This window comes from Perissodus microlepis, chromosome 4 (genome assembly GCF_051167445.1).
Source record: "Perissodus microlepis isolate ML-2025 ecotype Zambia chromosome 4, ASM5116744v1, whole genome shotgun sequence".
NCBI lineage: Eukaryota > Metazoa > Chordata > Actinopteri > Cichliformes > Cichlidae > Perissodus > Perissodus microlepis.
The window spans coordinates 28,383,823-28,401,462 of record NC_140464.1 but is presented as its reverse complement, the minus strand read 5'-3'; the positions used below and the strand labels follow the sequence as shown (position 1 = coordinate 28,401,462).

Genomic DNA, 17,640 nt, shown 5'->3' with positions numbered 1-17,640 from the left:
CATCAGAGTTTGAGTGTATTTGTGTGGGAATATTAGATAAAAGTGCTTATGTATAGATAAAAATTCTGAATGAATGCGTGTGTCAAAGTACTAAAAGAGATTTGCAGTAGAACCCACTTTGAGTGCTAAAACCGAGTAGAAAGGTGCTGTGTAAGTACCAGTCCATTTACCTCTATCCTATTATCCTAGCAAAATATGACTCAATACTTTTGTACAGTACTGTACAACAAAGCACAAATTATTCTAATTAATTAATCTAACTAAACTAATTTCAAACGAAGGCTCTTAAATACTTGGTGCCTGATTTTTCACTAATTTGCCTCTTCCTGATCCTCACCATTATTATTTAACACGTACTTCCTCTTCATACTATATAGATTTGTAGCTGGACTAAGTGCCTCTGAATGGAACTTTTTTTTTCTTTTAGGCGCTCACGAAGTTTGAGGAAACAGCATTAGCCGGGTTAAATGCACCATTGCGTGGTTTGCCAACTGACAGACGAAGAAAGCCAGCACGATGACGTTGGTCAGCAGGTGGCGGTATAGCACCTCCAAACCCGTTGGATAAATGCCAATAAACCCAAAGGAAGAAGAAATTGAAATTGGTTCCGGAGGAGCTCGGGGGTCACACAGGAGGGGAGTGAAAGCTAAACCCTAAAATCCTTCAAAATGCTGTTACGAGTGAGTACTGAAAACCTTTCCAGTAAGCTTGACTGTCCGCAGACGACACATCACAAACTGGTTATATGTGTACTCGGCGGTTTGTGTTGTTATTCTGTCGTGTTGATGATGTTAGCTAACAGCTTGTGCGACATAAGTCTGATGGCATCACCTTTAACTTCCTAAGACTCGAACTCTTCCACGACATGCATTTTTAATTTCTCTTTGATATTTAGGCATATTGGGACTCGATGAATGTAAAAACAAAGAATTACCAGATTTTTTTTTTTACCTTATTTTTAAGAAAAATAAGAGGATATTTGTTTAAAATTTCGATAGAACAGTAGCAGTATAATGTCCTCGTAAGTGGATATCAGGCCCTTGTAGAGCAAAATTGAGTATTTTGGTCTAAATAACCCAAAATGTGATGTCCACATATGTGGACGCCAGGTCCTAGGAGGTTAAAGCTGCCAGCTCTGTACGCTAACAGCACTGAGGATCACAGAGAGCCCGATCAGCAAACACAACGAGCTTAAAAGCAGTTTGTGGGGCTTTCAACCCACGCGGTGCTTCTTTCGTTTTTTTAGTTTGTATTATTGTCATTATTATTTGATTGTACAAAGAGTGTTCTAAATAGTCGTATGAAAAAAAAGTTTCAACTCATGATCAGAATTCTATGAGCAAATTCTCTCTGGATTGTTTTTTAGTCCGAGGACAGCTGTGAAATTATGAACATGTTTGCTCCTTAAACAATTTTAGTCTGTCACTTAAAAACAAACTAGTGCTGAAAACATCCCTTAGAGATGTTGGCCTTTATTCACATGATGCATATAGTCACACATAGTGTCATGCGCTTGCTGCAGATTTGACAGCTGCACATTCATGATATGAAGCTCTGTTGGACTGAGATCTAGTGACTCTTGGGGCCATTTGAGTGCAGTGAATCCATTGTCATGTTCAAGAAACCAGTCTGAGATCATGCTGGAAGCAGCGATTAAGATGGGCAGATCATAAAAGGCTGTACATGGTCATTTCTGCCCTATAAATGATGCTTAGTTAGTATTAAAGGGGCCAAAATGTTCAATGAAAGTATCGTCCACACCATTATACCAGTTTGACCAGTTGATACAAAGCAGGATGGAGATATGCTTTTATGTTGTTTACACCATATTCAGACTCTACCATCTAAATGTCTCAGCAGAAATGAAGATCCAACAAACCGGGCAAAGTTTTTTCCTGGTCCTAGCTTTTTTCCAAAAGCTAGGACTGGGCCATGCTTGACACTAGGTGGCACCAGCAGTCTGTAAATGAGAGATGAGATGAGATGAGATAGCCTTTATTTGTCAGTTGCAGGTCTTTTGCCCACAACCGAGATGACAGACCTTGCCGACCGTACATACAATACACAAACATCACAATGGGGAGACAGGTCAGGCTAGGTAGCGAGGAAAAAAACATCGAAGTGTGTAACACAAAAGGATAATACAGGAATGCACAGATATCAACACACCATAGCACAATAAACACAGACAAGCAACATGGGAAAGAGTTCCAGTGTGTACATCTGATCTGGGACCGCTGCAATCTTTCGACTGCGCCTCCAACTGACCCGATGTCCACATCAGAAGGGAGGTAAGCGTTGGAGGTGGCGCTGGATCCGGGGTAGGGAGGGTGATGCGTCAGTGAGTGCTTATCAGTATATGTACGTGTGTGCGTGTCCATAGTTCAGCTGAGACAGTGTCCTTCGCCCTGCCAGGCTAAGTAAACAGTCTTCCAGCCAACCCAGGTGGCCTTGCATGGAATGGGAAGGAACAGACTAAACACAGTCGTTATCAAATGTCTGGAAACTGCAGTTACTGAACTTTTGGGAGTGTTGTTGATCCTATATCTTGGGGGGATTTTTTGTCTGTCTTTCAGCAGGTGTTGCGTATCGGTTCTTTGACACTGAAACACAGCAGATCCATCCACCACAGTTCCATATGCCAGACTCCACTCATACCCATAGTCGTGGAGCAGACGGTGAGTGTGATCATTTGAACGGCTGAAGCAGGACTTTCTGTGTTTAGTAGAAGTGTATATACAGTCAGTATAGAGGTGTATATACAATATAAATACATGATTGTTTCTTTTCTCCTGCAAAATGTTGCACAAAAAGAATTTAAACAGGTGTGAATCATGAAGATTTAGGATGAGAGAATTTTTGTTTGCTTGGCAAAGCAAAGACAGACATCTGTATAAGTGGCTTTATTCCTGCTAATATCGATGTAAAAACATGAATTTGTGTTGCGGCAGCATATTTGTGAACCTTCTATATGTATTTAAGATACTGTGCTGTTCAGACCTGTAATCCACAGAGAACAGCTTTGTCATTTGATTTAAAATCCTCTCCTTTTGTTTCGTTTTTTTGTTTGTTTTGTTTCAGGGGAGAGGAGAACGAGCATATGACATCTACTCTCGCCTCCTGAGAGAGAGAATCATATGTGTAATGGGTCCTGTAAGTGTCTTCCTGAAGATTTTTGGAAACATGTTTTCAGAGTGATTTATATTCAAGCTCTTTCTCTTCCCCGTCTGCTCAGATCGATGACTCCATAGCCAGTCTGGTTATAGCCCAGCTGCTCTTCCTACAGTCAGAAAGCAACAACAAGCCCATCCACATGTACATCAACAGTCCTGGTATGACATAATCAAAACGAAGAGTTCCAATCTGAGTATTTCGCTGTGAGGTTTATTGATAAACTTTATGAAAAGACGGATGAAGGAATGAGACATTTCACCGTCATGAAAATGAAACAGCAAAGAACTTGTTAGAGCACTACTACATTTCTGATCCACGGAGAAAGGCTGAGCTGCGTCAGTGTTACAGTAAACCACTGCTGACTGTGAGAGTACTCACACTATCAATATTTTGTCGTATATTTGTGTCATTGTGCTAAGGCTCACTCAGCACCTACAAGAATTTGTATTTTGATTCCAAAAAGTAGTGCAGTTAAAACATTTAAAATTAACTATTATTTTTTATTGCTTATTCAAAATATTGATGTTTTTAATCACAGTATTTATAAAGTAGGCGGCACGGTGGCACGGTGGTTAGCACTGTTGCCGCACAGCAAGAAGGTCCTGAGTTCAATTCCACCATCAGGCCGGGGTCTTTCTGTGTGGAGTTTGCATGTTCTCCCCGTGTTTGCGTGGGTTCCCTCCGGGTACTCCGGCTTCCTCCCACCATCCAAAGACATGCAGCTTGTAGGTTAATTGGATAATCCAAATTGCCACTAGGTGTGAATGTGTGAGTGAGTGTGAGTGCAAATGGTTGACAGACTGGTGACCTGTCCAGGGTGTACCCCGCCTCTCGCCCTATGACAGCTGGGATAGGCTCCAGCGCCCCCCGCGACCCTGAAAAGGATAAGCAGAAGCGAATGGATGGATATTTATAAAGTAACAGTTTTTTGATTTGTAGTAACAGAAGCAAAACCAGCTGGTTCACTGGGACTTTCACAGGCTGCTGTCATTTTGTTTGTGACTGAAGCCTGTCTGTGTTTGTGGCCATGCTTCAGCTTTGGTCATTGCATGTATGCTTATGGTACAGTTTGTATTAAGTGCTGTAACACTGTTTGTGGGTGTGATGGTTGCACTAGCGTTGCATTGAAGTTAAAGTGGACCTGCTATATTCATTGTCAGCTCCATGTTTTACTTTTGGACTCTGTTAGAGTAGCTTTGCATGATTCACAATACAAAGTAATCTTGATTTATCTTATACTGGGCTTTGGTGAAGCCAGTTTGTCCATCAACAGTCAAAGAAGCAGTTCTAGCCCCGCCCCTTTAAGCCACCTTTCTTCTGATTGGCTGCCAAATAAAAAGTTTGAACAGCAGATGGGCAGAGCTTCCTTTTAGCCCCTCTCTGTGACAGCATGCATTCACGGCAATGGAGCTCAAAGGGATTACTATACATAAGGTGGCCTGATTTTTTTTTTTTTTTTTTTTTTTTTTTTTTATTTATTTGTCTTTTTAACGTTATCCATTTTTAAAATGAGCATAAATTGCTTTTATTGTGATGAAACTTGAGGAAAAGCACAATATGCCCACTTCAGTATATTCCAAATATGGACACATAAGAGAAGCAGCAGATGGTCTTGTGTTGTTGGTATCACGCAGTCCAAATACTTTGTGATCTGAATCTCACAGATGAAATTTTATGCCTGACATAATTAACGTCTCTGTTGAATGCAGTGTATTTAAGTAAATGAGTAAATTCATGCAAAGACAGCTCTCATTCTGTCTCTTTTTAAGGTGGTGTGGTGACAGCAGGACTGGCCATTTATGACACCATGCAGTACATTCTGAATCCCATCTCCACCTGGTGTGTTGGCCAAGCGGCAAGCATGGGCAGCTTGCTCCTGGCAGCAGGAACGACAGGCATGAGGCATTCACTGCCCAATGCCCGCATCATGGTTCACCAGCCTTCAGGAGGGGCCAGAGTAAGTTAGTCTCTCTGTGAGTACTGGTCAGTTGGTGTAAAGAAGGGAAAAACATTCAGTGTGCTGTGTGTCCAGGGTCAGGCCACTGACATTGCTATCCAGGCTGAAGAGATCCTGAAGCTGAAAAGACAGATCAACAACATCTACGCCAAACACACGGGCCAGTTACTGGAGACCATTGGTATGTTTGTGCAGCTCATTACCACAACACAGTACAAACTTAAAAGTAGGACAAAAGCAGCACAATGATTTCCCCCCTTTGCATGTTTCCTGGCGACAAAAAACTTGGATTTCAGACAAAGAAGGCTAATCCAGGCCTGGAGTGCATGTCTCAAGTTTGTGGCAATGTGTGACATGCAAATAACCAACCGTATATTATATATGGACGAGGGTGGCCATAATGTTTTATTCTGAAGAGTGTAGGACTTGCAGGTGTGATGAACATTAATATTTGGAATTCACAGAGGTGTTAGACATCATCTCAAATAGGGATGGGTATTGATAAGATTTTCACGATTCCGATTCCATTTTCGATTCTGTTTAACGATTCGATTCTTTATCGATTCTCTTATTGATTCTTTTTAAAAAAGGAGAACACTAAGGTCGATTAGCTTAGAACTTTGTTTTATATCTTCTCTTTGAACAAGATAGAAATTTAGGAGTAACATGGCCTTACAAACCCAGCAGTGAGCTCTTAAGAGATCCACAGCCTACGGCTCTTCAATGGGGTGTCACAGGGTCCCCAGGAAAAAAAAATTGTAAATGTAAAATAAATATTCTTCTGTAGCAATAACAAAGTATAACATAAATTATTCTGTAGCAATTACACAAGAATATCCAGTAATGTCCCTGCCTACAATTAAACACATTCACTTACCGAAAATCGGGGGCATCTGCTGTGGCAAATAAGTGCAAGCCTTTTACCACAAACTTAGTCACTGCTCGGTGACATTCGTCTATCCTGGCCTGAAAGGAGACGCTACCGGTAGACTGCAGCGAGAACTGCCAGCATCTGAGCCAGACTCTGTCTCTCTCATCATGGTCACCTAAACGCACAGTAATGGCAGGTTTTGTAATAAGGCAGATCTCGCTAACATAATATGCACTGTTAGTTGATTATTTACCTGCCGCATTAACGGGAGAGGACGTGCAAACGTTACCGCTGCTGCTGGGTTGAGATTCACGAGTCCGGAGCGGAATTAAAATCACGACATTCATTTAAGGTTATCGCGTGTTTTGTGAGCAAATGCTTTTGCATATTCGTAGTGTTTCCTCCCTTAAATGAAATATCTACTTTGCAAGTATTGCAAGCTGCCCTGTTGTCATCCGTTCTGGTAAAGTAGAACCAAACTTTTGAGCGTTTGAGCCGCCATGTTTCCTGCCAGGTAAATGACGCTCCGCAACGTGGTGACGTCATTCGGGGAAACTGGAATCGAGAAGGGAATCGTTTGCAAAAATGGCAAACAATTCCAAGGAATTGAAACAGTGGGAACCGGTTCTCAACAAGAACCGGTTTTCGATACCCATCCCTAATCTCAAAGAAACTGATTTTCATGTGTATAAGGAGAGGAGGAAAGTTAGTTTAAAACATTTAAACTATAAAACGCTCATTTCTGTCCGACTTACAGAAAGTGTGATGGAAAGGGATCGCTACATGAGTCCCATGGAAGCACAGGACTTTGGCCTCATCGACCGGGTCCTGGTCCACCCACCACAGGCAGGGCAGGATGAGCCAGAGCTGGTGCAGAAAGAGCCGGCGGCGGCGGCAGCAGCAGCAAGCCCCTCGCCCCAGCCAGAGTCCACAGATCCTGAGGCGGCCTCCCCTGGGACAAATCCACCCTCCTCATACAAACCAGAGCCATGAACGCACCACAGCAGAGCTGTCTGCTAGCTGCAAGATCATCTTCAGGAGTCAAGAGAGCAAGATCCAGCCTCCCCGTGTTTCTCCTCCACTCAGTAGTAGCTTACACATGAGCAGGACCCAAGCCAGCCTCATGTACAGTCATCACAGTAACGTCTTTTTATGATGGTGCTGTTTCCCTTTTTTTTTTTTTTTTTTTTTTTTTTTACGTAATTTCTGTGAAAGAAATCTTCAAAGAAGTGATATTAAAACGTAGTTGGTTTTTAATAATTTATACCACAGGAAGGAAAGCAGTGTTTCATCTGGGTGGGCTTTGGTCCTTTCTCTGTGGTGGCTGAGCTGTACTGTACATGAGCTTGCTTAGGGGGAAAGCTTATTAAGAGTACAGAGCCATCTGTTTCTCTCTTCTGGCTGATGTCCACTCGAGACCGGAGAGAACCTGATTTGATGACCTGATGCTTAATATTTGTAATAAATATGATCAGTTACATGACTCACAAAATGCGCTACTTCTTGATCCAGTAGTGCACTGTTAAGTTTTCAGCTGGAGGTTAAAGGCTGTGTTTGAAACTGTATTTTTATTTTTTATTAATTTTGTCACACCATGAAGCAAAGTTACATTATTCACATTACTTCACGAAAAAACAATGACAGAAACCATCTGGCTAAAACTGTACAGTTGTTAAAACGGCAACACTGTAACAAAATTACACATAACTATGCAGCACAGGAACTGGAAGACGGACACCGTTGGCATTTAAGATGCGCGGCCATTTAACGCCACAGCATGTCGTCTATAACAACTGCAGATGTAAACTTACCACACAGTATCATCTTTGTATTTCCATTAAGAAGTTAGAGAAAAATTAATGTGTGCACAATAACACAACCAACCTCTAAATAAAAAAAAAAATCTTCTACATGAAATAGTACAAGTTTTATCAGTTGATAGGTCAAAAAGGCAATTTTAGGAAGCATATGAAAATATAGTGTAACAATTACTCCTATTATCATAATTAGTAAATAAATAGGACGATGCATGATTTTAAGCAATGAGTTGCACAAGTGTAGCAAAGATGAGACATTTCACCGTCATGAAAATGAAACCAGCATATGCTAACAAATGCTAATTAGTATTTGTTTTTAATGTCAGAAAATTGAATAAACAATTAATAACAAAATATATAATTTCTTGGCAAATATAACATGGTTTCGACTTACAGGAGAAAGATACTCATGAGCATTATTGGTTTAAAGTTGCTAAAATTACTTGTATAGCTGCATTACTAACACAATAAGTTTGAAGTCAGCACCTTGTTAATCAAGCTAGCTAACGTTAGCTAAACGTTGCACCGCTAAACGTGATAGCTTCTGGCTACAAAAAGACCAACATGCTAACATTTTAGGCAGGCAATTAACAGGAGGCATCATTGTCTCAATCACTAGTTGTAAGTCTTACTGAAGATGATATTCACTTCAATAATGTTCCCTATTTGAAGAGTATTATTAGATATGCTCATTGTCAATGCAATGATATTAGTCAGTGTACAGTATTACAATTCTGATACATTTCTAACATACAGACACTCAGCAAACATAATTTTGAACAAAAATAAGTCACTTTTATAAAACATTCAGAAAAAGCTCTATCAAATAAACATAGCCAACACAGATTTGGTCACCGATTTCTCCCTTCATAATATAAAGATTATGAGAGACAATAATTTTACTTTTTTAAAAAAAAAACTTTTTTCTTTTTTTTAAGGCTGTTCGACACACAGTTTTTTAAAACATTAACCTGACATGTCAGATGTTTTTCAAAACTGTTAGAAAGGCAGGAACTTTTCAAAAAGTACTTGGCACATGACTTCAAGAACCTCAGTCTGGTACAGTCTAACAGGCCAAGTTAAACCACAGGATTAATACAGCACAGTTTGTAGAGGTAGGACAACAAAGAGGGGAAAAAGGCAACAGGAAGCATCTTTGATTACTCGCTTTTAAAGCTAGTAAGTCAGTAATGCAGTTAACATTTCAGCAGATAGTTTGTGCAGAAAATGAGCACTTTGGGAAAAGCTCTTTCAAAAGGAAATAATCATGTTTATCATATGCATCATCACTCCTAAGACATGCCCGATACTGCCACAGGTATAATAATCCAGTAGGTAAATAAAATATCGTCTTTGTTGGGTAACAAAATAAATTCAAAAGAGCTATTTCTTTTTCTGCTTCAGCACTAAAATGATTTATTTAAATGCAACTTTATTCATTTTTTGAATGACCCTTGACAACATGCAGCGCTCAGTCCAGATGGGGGATCTGTAAAAATAACAGAAATATTATGAGCATAACAGAGTCATGAACCTTAATAAGAAACTTGTCTATTTAGAGCCAATATTAACAAAAATGAGTTATTTAATAAAACAGCATAAAAGTAAGTAAGATGACATAATTTTTGTTATTTACATCCAACTACATCTTAGCAGACTGGTGGATGCAGAAAATATAATCGAGGCTCGAGCGACTCCTTCATGGATAAGTCAAACCACAATGAATTTTAATGTTATTCTAAATAACTAAGACACTCAAAGCAACTTCTTAAACATCTATACTGTTATTAAGTAAGATACGAATGCCTTAACATCTAAATAAACTTAATTACTAAGGCTTATTACAAAATCCTTAATGTGAACCGTTACTCATCATCTCTCGCTCTCACTCACACTCTTCTTGCCGGTCATCACATGATTGAGCAGCTCTTGGGTGAGGTGGTCCAGCGCAGCCAGCTCAACTTTTCATCGCTATACGGTGGGTAGCGCAGGGCGTTAAGTTTTTCCAAAGCCCAACCACGCAGCATGACTGCTCGCTGGTGACTGAACGCCTCAAAGCCCCAGTGACCATGGTAGTGACCAAATCCACTGTTTCCTGGATGGAAGAGTGTACACTGGTTACGCATATGACTGCATCTCTTACATCTCTTTCTCAGCAGGCCAGCCTGACACATACCTACACCTCCAAAGGGCAGGCCTGGCAGGGTCATGTGCACAATTCCATCATTAGAGCAGAATCCTCCACTGCTTGAATTTTCCAGCACCTTCTTCACCACCTTAAAGAAATAATGACAATATTAGCTAAAAGACTAAATGTTATAAATGTTACAGCAGAAAGTGGAGGCTGCAGAGTTCTGTGTTCTTACAGAGGATTCATCTGAGAAAACATAGAAGGCCAGAGGCTTCTCTTTTCTTTTAGTTAATTTGATGCTTTCCTCCAGAGACTCAATCGTGAGGATCGGCAGGATGGGGCCAAAGATCTCCTCCTCCATTAGAGCATCATCTTCAGCTACATCCACCACTACCGTTGGAGCTATGGAAAGATGAGGACAAAATATTCTTTCATATATGCATTGTTTTCAGTCAAGGAAATTCAGACTCAAGCTACTTTATAGAAAAGTGTGACAAAAAAAGGATACAAGGAATGAGGTGAGATGGAGGCAGTGATGACCTGTAAAGGATGCAGTCAAAAGAAGAACAACATAATGATCTCACTGACAAAAATAATGAAGTGTGTTACCCATGTAACCTGGTTTCTGTTAGTAACTTGGGTACTAAAATACACATGAATCCATTTGTTTGGTTTTTGTTTGCGCTTTTCCCCCTTTCACTCAGATTTTACTAACATTTTTATATGTAGTTAATGTTTGAGTCTTTACTAAGCTAACGACAATGCAGTTTAAAAATAATCTTGTTTTATTGCCCAACTCTGCTCTGATCTGCTGGTTGTTGTTTGTTCCATGTTACCAGCAGGAAAGTTGTAGAACGCCCTCTGGTGGACAAACTTTGCAAAATCAACATGCATAACTTGGTTGAAGGGTGTTTCTCTTGTCTCTTCTTTACTTTTTACATTCTCATTTAATCACTCATCATACCAATGAATCTCCAAATAGCTAATGTCAGCCAATATATCAGCCCCATCAATACACTGGTCACACTCTAATATAAAGACTGCTTTAAGAAAAAGTGAGACTATTTAAACACTAGTATTCACTGTGCCATCCAAGTCATTTAATTCAGGTGTTCCAATCATTTCATGGCAAGGTGGATAAAATCAAGCAGTTTTACTGCATTTGTGAAAGAATGGGTCGCTCTCATGAGCTCAGGGAATTGCAGTGTGTTACCGTGATAGGATGCCACCTTTGCAACAAGTCCACTCATGAAATTTCCTCACTATTAAAAATATTCCACAGTCGGCTGTTGCATTATAACCAAGTTAGAGCGATTAGGATCGACAGTAAGTTGGCCACAAAGTGGTAGGCCATATAAAATAACAACTGAGGTGCATAGTGCACAGAGGTCACCACGTTTCTGCAGAGTCAACCGTTACAGAGCCCCAAACTTCATGTGGTGTTCACCACCCTGCCACTGGACTCTAACACAGTGGAGATTTGTTCTCTGGAGAGACCAATCACACTTCTCTGTCGCTAGAATGGTACTGGTCTGATTGCACTGTGCCAAGTGTAAAGTTTGGTGGAGGGGGAATTATGGTGTAGTGTTTTTCAGAAGTTGGATTCAGTCCCTTAGTTCTAGTGAAAGGAACTCTTAACGCTTCAGCAGAGCAAGATATTTTGAACAATTTCACACTCCCAATTTTGTGGGAACAGTTTTGGGATGGCCCCTTCCTGTTACAACATCACTAACAGTGCACAAAGCAATTTCCATAAAGATATGGATGAGTCAGTTTGGTGTCTAAGAACTGCCAGAGTCCTGACCTCAACCCAAAAGAACACCTTTGAGAAGAATTATGTAGAGCAGAGACTGCGAGTCAGGCCTTCTCACGCAACATCAGTCTCTGACCTCACAAATGTGCTTCTGAGAGAATGGTCAAAAATTCCCAGAAACACACTGCTAAACTTGTGGAAGTTAGATCTGAAAAGGTGAGGCTGATGTCATTTTCAACCATCCATCCATTCGCGGAAGGCATTTTCAGCCATATGGATTGAAATTGGGATGTCACTCAAGTTCATATGCATGTGAAAGCAGACAAGCAAATACTTCTGGCAATATAGTACAGGTCTCAAAGCTGAAAGGCAATTTCTTTTTCTTTTTTAAAAGCAGTGCAATACTAACTCTGGGCTGGGAGAGCGACTTTTTCACAACAAGAATTTTACATGTGAAACTGATGAATAAACATCAATGGTCAAGAAGACTGTTAATTTCCTCTTTTTGTTTTTCCCTGAAACATTAAGTAAAAGTGTGATCTAAACACAGATCAGCCACAACAATGAACAAAAACTAGGAAAAAGTAATGTTCTGTGGAGAAATCCTGGGTCCTGACATTGATGTTTATTTAGTTTGACTTGTACCACCTACCTAAACATTTTTGTAGACCCAACACACCTTACCATGGTAATGGCACTCCCCAATGGCAGCAGTCTCCCCCAGTAGGACAATGTGTCCCATCACACCAGAGAAACTGTTCAAGACCGGTTCAACATGACATAGAATTTAAGTGTTGACTCCTCACTTTCCAGATCCGAATCCAACTGTGCACCAATGGGAAAGACTGGAACAAGCCCGCTCCACAGGCCCTACCCTGCAACCGCCAGGACCCAAGGGACTGGCTACCAATGTCCCAATACCAGACAGAGATTACTTGTCCACGCCCCAACGGGTCAGAGCTGGTGGAAGGAGAGGACCTACACAATATTAGGCAGGTATTCTTAATGTTGTGGCCGACTGGTGTAACATTTTTTGCATTGTTTATTTAAAAGTAAATGTATACTAGCTAATATACGGTCTTATTCCAAACACCAAATCCTCCTTAAAATACTTTTTAACCCACCTATGTACCTATCCTCCTCGTCGTGCTCTCCTCCCACAACGACCTTGCCCTTGGTCCTGTTGAGCAGTTCCATCAGACGAGTCCAGTGTTTAGGTGTTACAATGCGTGACATATCGGGGCTCTTCTGAATATCACTGCCGTAGAAGTCCTCCAGGACCTGGCGCAACGCAGGCACAAGGGCATCACAAGTGGCTTTCGAGCACAGAACGTAATCCGGTGCCACACAGCTCTGGCCAGCATTGAAAAACTTGGACCACACCAAGCGGTGAGCAGCAGCAGTGGCATTCACCCGACCATATATTAAGCAGGGGCACTTGCCTCCCAGCTCCAAGGTCACTGGGGTCAAGTGGACTGCAGCAGCCTGGAGGACAACGCGTGCCACAGCCTGAGAACCTAACAAAGACGGGTGAAGACTCAGTTCCCAGAACAGAAAAGGATAATCTACATTTCAGTCTTACTAAGCCAACCAGGGAAAAGAGGAGAGAATTTTGTGTCACTTTAGTATTGACATGCTGTATTAGACAGTTCATAATTAACTCATAATCATCTAAACCTCTAGACAGTACAGTGAAGCTTTGGGTTTTGGCTATGTAAAATTCCTGACATTTGATGCATACCTGTGTGCTCTGAGGTTTTTACCTGTGTAGAAAATGTGGTCAAATCGATTCTTCAGAAGGGCTTGGGTCTCCTTTGCTCCACCGCGAACAACTGCATAACAGTCCTGTCAACAGTCATATCGTCACTGTCACGTTCACTGTGCCCATCTCTATTCACAACAATTGTGAAAAACTCATTTGTCTGTTACTTCTGGTTGATATTATCAGTTATTTCACCTTAGACAGATATTTGGGGATGAGCTCCGTTATCAGATTGTCTGTGGCGGCGCTGACTTCGGAGGGCTTGATGACCACACAGTTTCCTAATCAAAGACATCAACAACAGGCAGCATGTAAAGGCACGTGAAGTCACAGCAGTTACATTTTCATGTTTATAAAATCATTCAAGGTGGACTCTAGGACTCATTGCCATATTTGCAAATTCTGTCAGCTCACTTTAAATCTACGGTTTTGCTCTTACTTTTAGAAATATTACCAAGTTGAGTTCCACTGTGTCTATGAACTGTTAGTCATCCCTTTATTTCATCACATTTGAATTATTGAACTTCAAAACATCCCTAAGACATCTGCAGATTGTTCAGAGCGCTCCTGTGAGGTATTCACATGTCACACCACCACGCCCCTCCCAGTTACATTTTTCCTGAGCTAGCATTAAATCTCTGAAGTCACCTGACTCAAGGTACCTGTGATTACATTATTGTCATCAATTTTAATGTTGCCTTCAGGATTTAGTTTTGCTAAAAGCATGTTTGTGGAACTACCTGCAGCAATGGCTCCAATCAAGGGTACGATGAGAAGTTGCATGGGGTAGTTCCATGGCCCGATGATCAACACAACTCCTAAAGGTTCCTTCCGTACAAAACATTCATCAAGCTTTGTGGCCTGAACAACAGAAAACATTACAAAATAAATTATGCAGCAAGAAAAGGCTTTTCAAAATGCAGGACATGCATAGATGTATGAGATATTCTGGATTGCTGTCAGTAAATGCTAGACATATACATTTTATAAATTTAACATTAAAAACAGTCTGAAAACTATATGTGCCAATGAGGCACTGGCCATAAATTTCATCTTGCAAAAAATAGAAAGCAGTATGCAGAAAGCGCAGCACATGTCAGTCTTACTTTATGTTGCGCCATTTTAAGAGTCTCCTTTCATGGTATCCTTGAAAACAAATATTTATTTTCTAGAGAGGAGTGGGAATTTATTTGGAGACCAGTGAGGTTCAGTGTCTTCACCTACACAGATATGAGGCCCAGCCAAAACAATGCAGCTTAACTGGCTTATCCAGTGGCAGCCTTGTGTAGAGATAAAGCCGCTGTGTGCGTTCAAGTGGTTGACTGGTGGAAGTCAAACACGTCGTATTTCAGTCTGTGCTCTCTTTAACAGTGATTTCCTAATAAACACGTTCAGAGTGGAGTTGCTACATTCATTCTCATCATTCTGCAGTGGTGAATTTCCTTTGGCACTGCCTGAAATCTCTCTGGGAGGTGCCAGGAATTTCTCTCTGCAGGAAAAAGACTGCAAGGACACAAGAGGTTCAACTTGTTTGACATGAGGAGTATTACTTGGGCCATGAAAACAGTTGTGTAATGTTTCCTTTTTTGTTTTATTTGGTCACACACAAACACACACACACACTATTAATAAGTCATTTTTTTTAACTTACCAAGTTTTTGCTCACATACTCCGGCTGCATCCAGCTTGTGAGGTTACCGAGGGCGCAATGGAGCTCGTTCATCACTATTTCAACCTCAGACAGGATGGCCTCAAATTTTGGCTATTGTGCAACGACAGCAACAACAGCAAGAAAATTAGTGCTTATTTAAGAACAGCAGACAACAATGAATAATCTACTAATAAAACCATTGGATTTAGTGATTAAATTCACTAAACTATTCTCACTTTAATGTTTTTTAAAGGAGATGTTAACCACTTCCGTACAGTTGTATTACGGGCTTTAAAACAAATTGTCATGACAGCAAGACAAACAAAAGCCTGAGGCTTTAGTTGCGTAATTATGTGTTGGAGAATTACAGTCATGTGTTCATGCTTTGTGTGGAACACGTGAGCACAGTCCTGTACCTTTGTGAGGTCTTTGTGCAGCGCATTTACAATCTGCTCCTCGTTGTCTTTGATCATGGACATTAGGTTGGTCAGCTGTGTCCTGCGAAACTTCTCCGGTATTGTAACACCTGATTCAAACGCTGTGCGCAGCCTTTCCAAAACCTGACTCTGGCTCTCCATTTTTTCAAGCTTCACAAAAAGAAAAGAAGGAAAACAAGGATTGTTTTCCCTAGAAGCTGTAACGGGCAAATACTTTGTGAAAGGTGGACATTAACTTCTCACATCTTCAACTCAGTGCACGTCGATTACTTATTCCTACTCAGAAACGTTAAACGTCATGAGAAACGTTACAAAAACTGTATTAGGTAAATGATGAATTATACCAAATGTATGTGTATAAAATCTGCATTTTAAAAAGCAAACCACTGCACAGCTCTTCACATACTGCTCCTGTCAGTCTTCTGACTGAATAGTTGGCAACGATATTTCAATTTGTGTAATTACTCTGACAGCGTTTGCATGGTTACTGTTGTGACAGCCTGTAATAAGGGCAGATGACTCATTTAAAAAAGGGATTATGGAACCCTGTGAGTAACGTGAGCTGAACATTTACTCATCCCAGTAAGTCTAGTTTGGAAAACGCTGAACAAGACCAGCGAGTCTGAGAAATTACTGCCACACACAGCTTTTAAACCCACTATTTATGGATTTCGCAACATTTCACAGCGGCAGTAGCGGTTTTTGATACGGGCGACACGGGCGGTTGCCCGGACGGCATCGTGGTGGGGGGCGGCATCACCGGCATCCAATAAATAAATAAATTGCTGCCCCGACATCATGCCAGCGCATATTGGGAACGGCATAGGCACCGATCGGTTTTCTATCGCCCATTTGCTGGGAGTAAGGGCGCCCTTGGTTTGCAAGGTGCGCCAGAGGGAGTGTTCGCCCAGGGCGCCAAACAGGCTAGGACCGCCACTGCACAGCGGATATATCAAATATTTGTGTGGCTAAATGACCGGAACACTGATTTTGCGGAATGGGGAAGAAATACTAACTGTGATTCCAACGGACATTCGCACGCTACTGTAGACAATGGCACGCGGACATTAACTGATAAGTGCAGTCAAACAGCACAGAAACGACGAATTATCAAACAAATTTTTTTAACATAATTATTACAGCCTGGCAGATTTCCCACGCGGGATTTGGATGCCTATAAGTGCATTCGTACGCTAGCTGTTTGTGGTTAGGGCGAAAAAAACTTTATCGTGGGAAGTAATTCCCGGGAGAGATGAACAATAGGTTCCAGTGTAACCATTTCTTTCAGTGTGGGAGTCAGGATTTTCTCACGATGGTTTAAACTGCTCTAACATTTATTTGCGTGAAGTAGCTAGCATTTAGCATTTGCAAACAGCAGAAATAAAGCGAAGATACTGCTGTGTTTAGCCTACCTGCTACTGGGCTTATCGTCTCTCCAGCCGGCAGACCTGCGAGCAGACACCGTGCCGACAAAATGCTGAAGACTGTTGACGTTTCCGGGCTTCATTCCTTTTTTCGGAAGTACAGACACCGGGTTTCTTTGGGAGGGGAAACACTTTTGGTCGAGCTAGAAAAACTAGCCTTAAAACTTGTCAAGCGGCAAAGGTGGCTGTTTTTAGTATACATTTCCGTGTGCAAAGCATTGACTGTAAGCGAGTTAAGTGTCGCAGTTATTTGGCTCAGTGGTCTCCCGCGGATGGTTACATTTGACGTTTTTACGGGTACAGCAGTTATTCCTGTTTTAGCGTGAATAAGAAAAACTCCCGTTTAAACCTTATTTACCAAAGCCAGCCTTATGTGCCCCAGGGACGGCAAAATAAAGGTGTCCACTTTTATACTTTCATACATTTTTCATTGTCTAAACCAGGGGTCTGCAACCTTTTACACACAAAGAGCCACTTGGACCCGGTTTCCACGCTAAAGAAAACACTGGGAGCCGCAAATACTTTTTGAAATCTAAAATGAAGATAACACTGTATATATTGTTTTTTTACCTTTATGCTTTGTGTGAACAACTAAAGTAAGTAAGTAAAGTTTATTTATTAAGCGCTTTTCACAGACAGGCAGTCACAAAGCGCTGTACACAA

General features: G+C 41.1%; 2 protein-coding genes across 3 annotated transcripts; one reads left to right on the top strand and one right to left on the bottom strand.

The window, feature by feature from the left end:
• The first annotated feature begins 570 nt into the window (after positions 1-570).
• On the top strand, positions 571-7,480 carry clpp (caseinolytic mitochondrial matrix peptidase proteolytic subunit). 2 transcript variants are annotated; one of them, XM_084926908.1, is made up of 7 exons: positions 571-680; positions 2,577-2,678; positions 3,082-3,153; positions 3,236-3,332; positions 4,944-5,131; positions 5,207-5,312; positions 6,760-7,480. In XM_084926908.1, exons 1-7 carry the CDS (start codon positions 669-671, stop codon positions 6,993-6,995), a joined length of 813 nt encoding a protein of 270 aa, XP_084783034.1. In that variant the 5' UTR covers positions 571-668; the 3' UTR covers positions 6,996-7,480. The 2 variants fall into 2 exon arrangements, with proteins under 2 accessions (XP_084783034.1, XP_084783035.1); XM_084926909.1 differs by having other exon boundaries at positions 578-680; positions 2,580-2,678.
• Positions 7,481-7,579: 99 nt separating this feature from the next.
• Positions 7,580-17,299, bottom strand: aldh3b1 (aldehyde dehydrogenase 3 family, member B1). The gene is made up of 11 exons (XM_084926902.1): positions 16,966-17,299; positions 15,533-15,703; positions 15,117-15,227; positions 14,206-14,326; positions 13,661-13,746; positions 13,467-13,548; positions 12,828-13,220; positions 10,186-10,352; positions 9,996-10,095; positions 9,713-9,914; positions 7,580-9,308 (listed from the first exon to the last, which is right to left on the bottom strand). Exons 2-10 carry the CDS (start codon positions 15,692-15,694, stop codon positions 9,730-9,732), a joined length of 1,407 nt encoding a protein of 468 aa, XP_084783028.1. The 5' UTR covers positions 15,695-15,703; positions 16,966-17,299; the 3' UTR covers positions 7,580-9,308; positions 9,713-9,729.
• Positions 17,300-17,640: the final 341 nt, after the last annotated feature.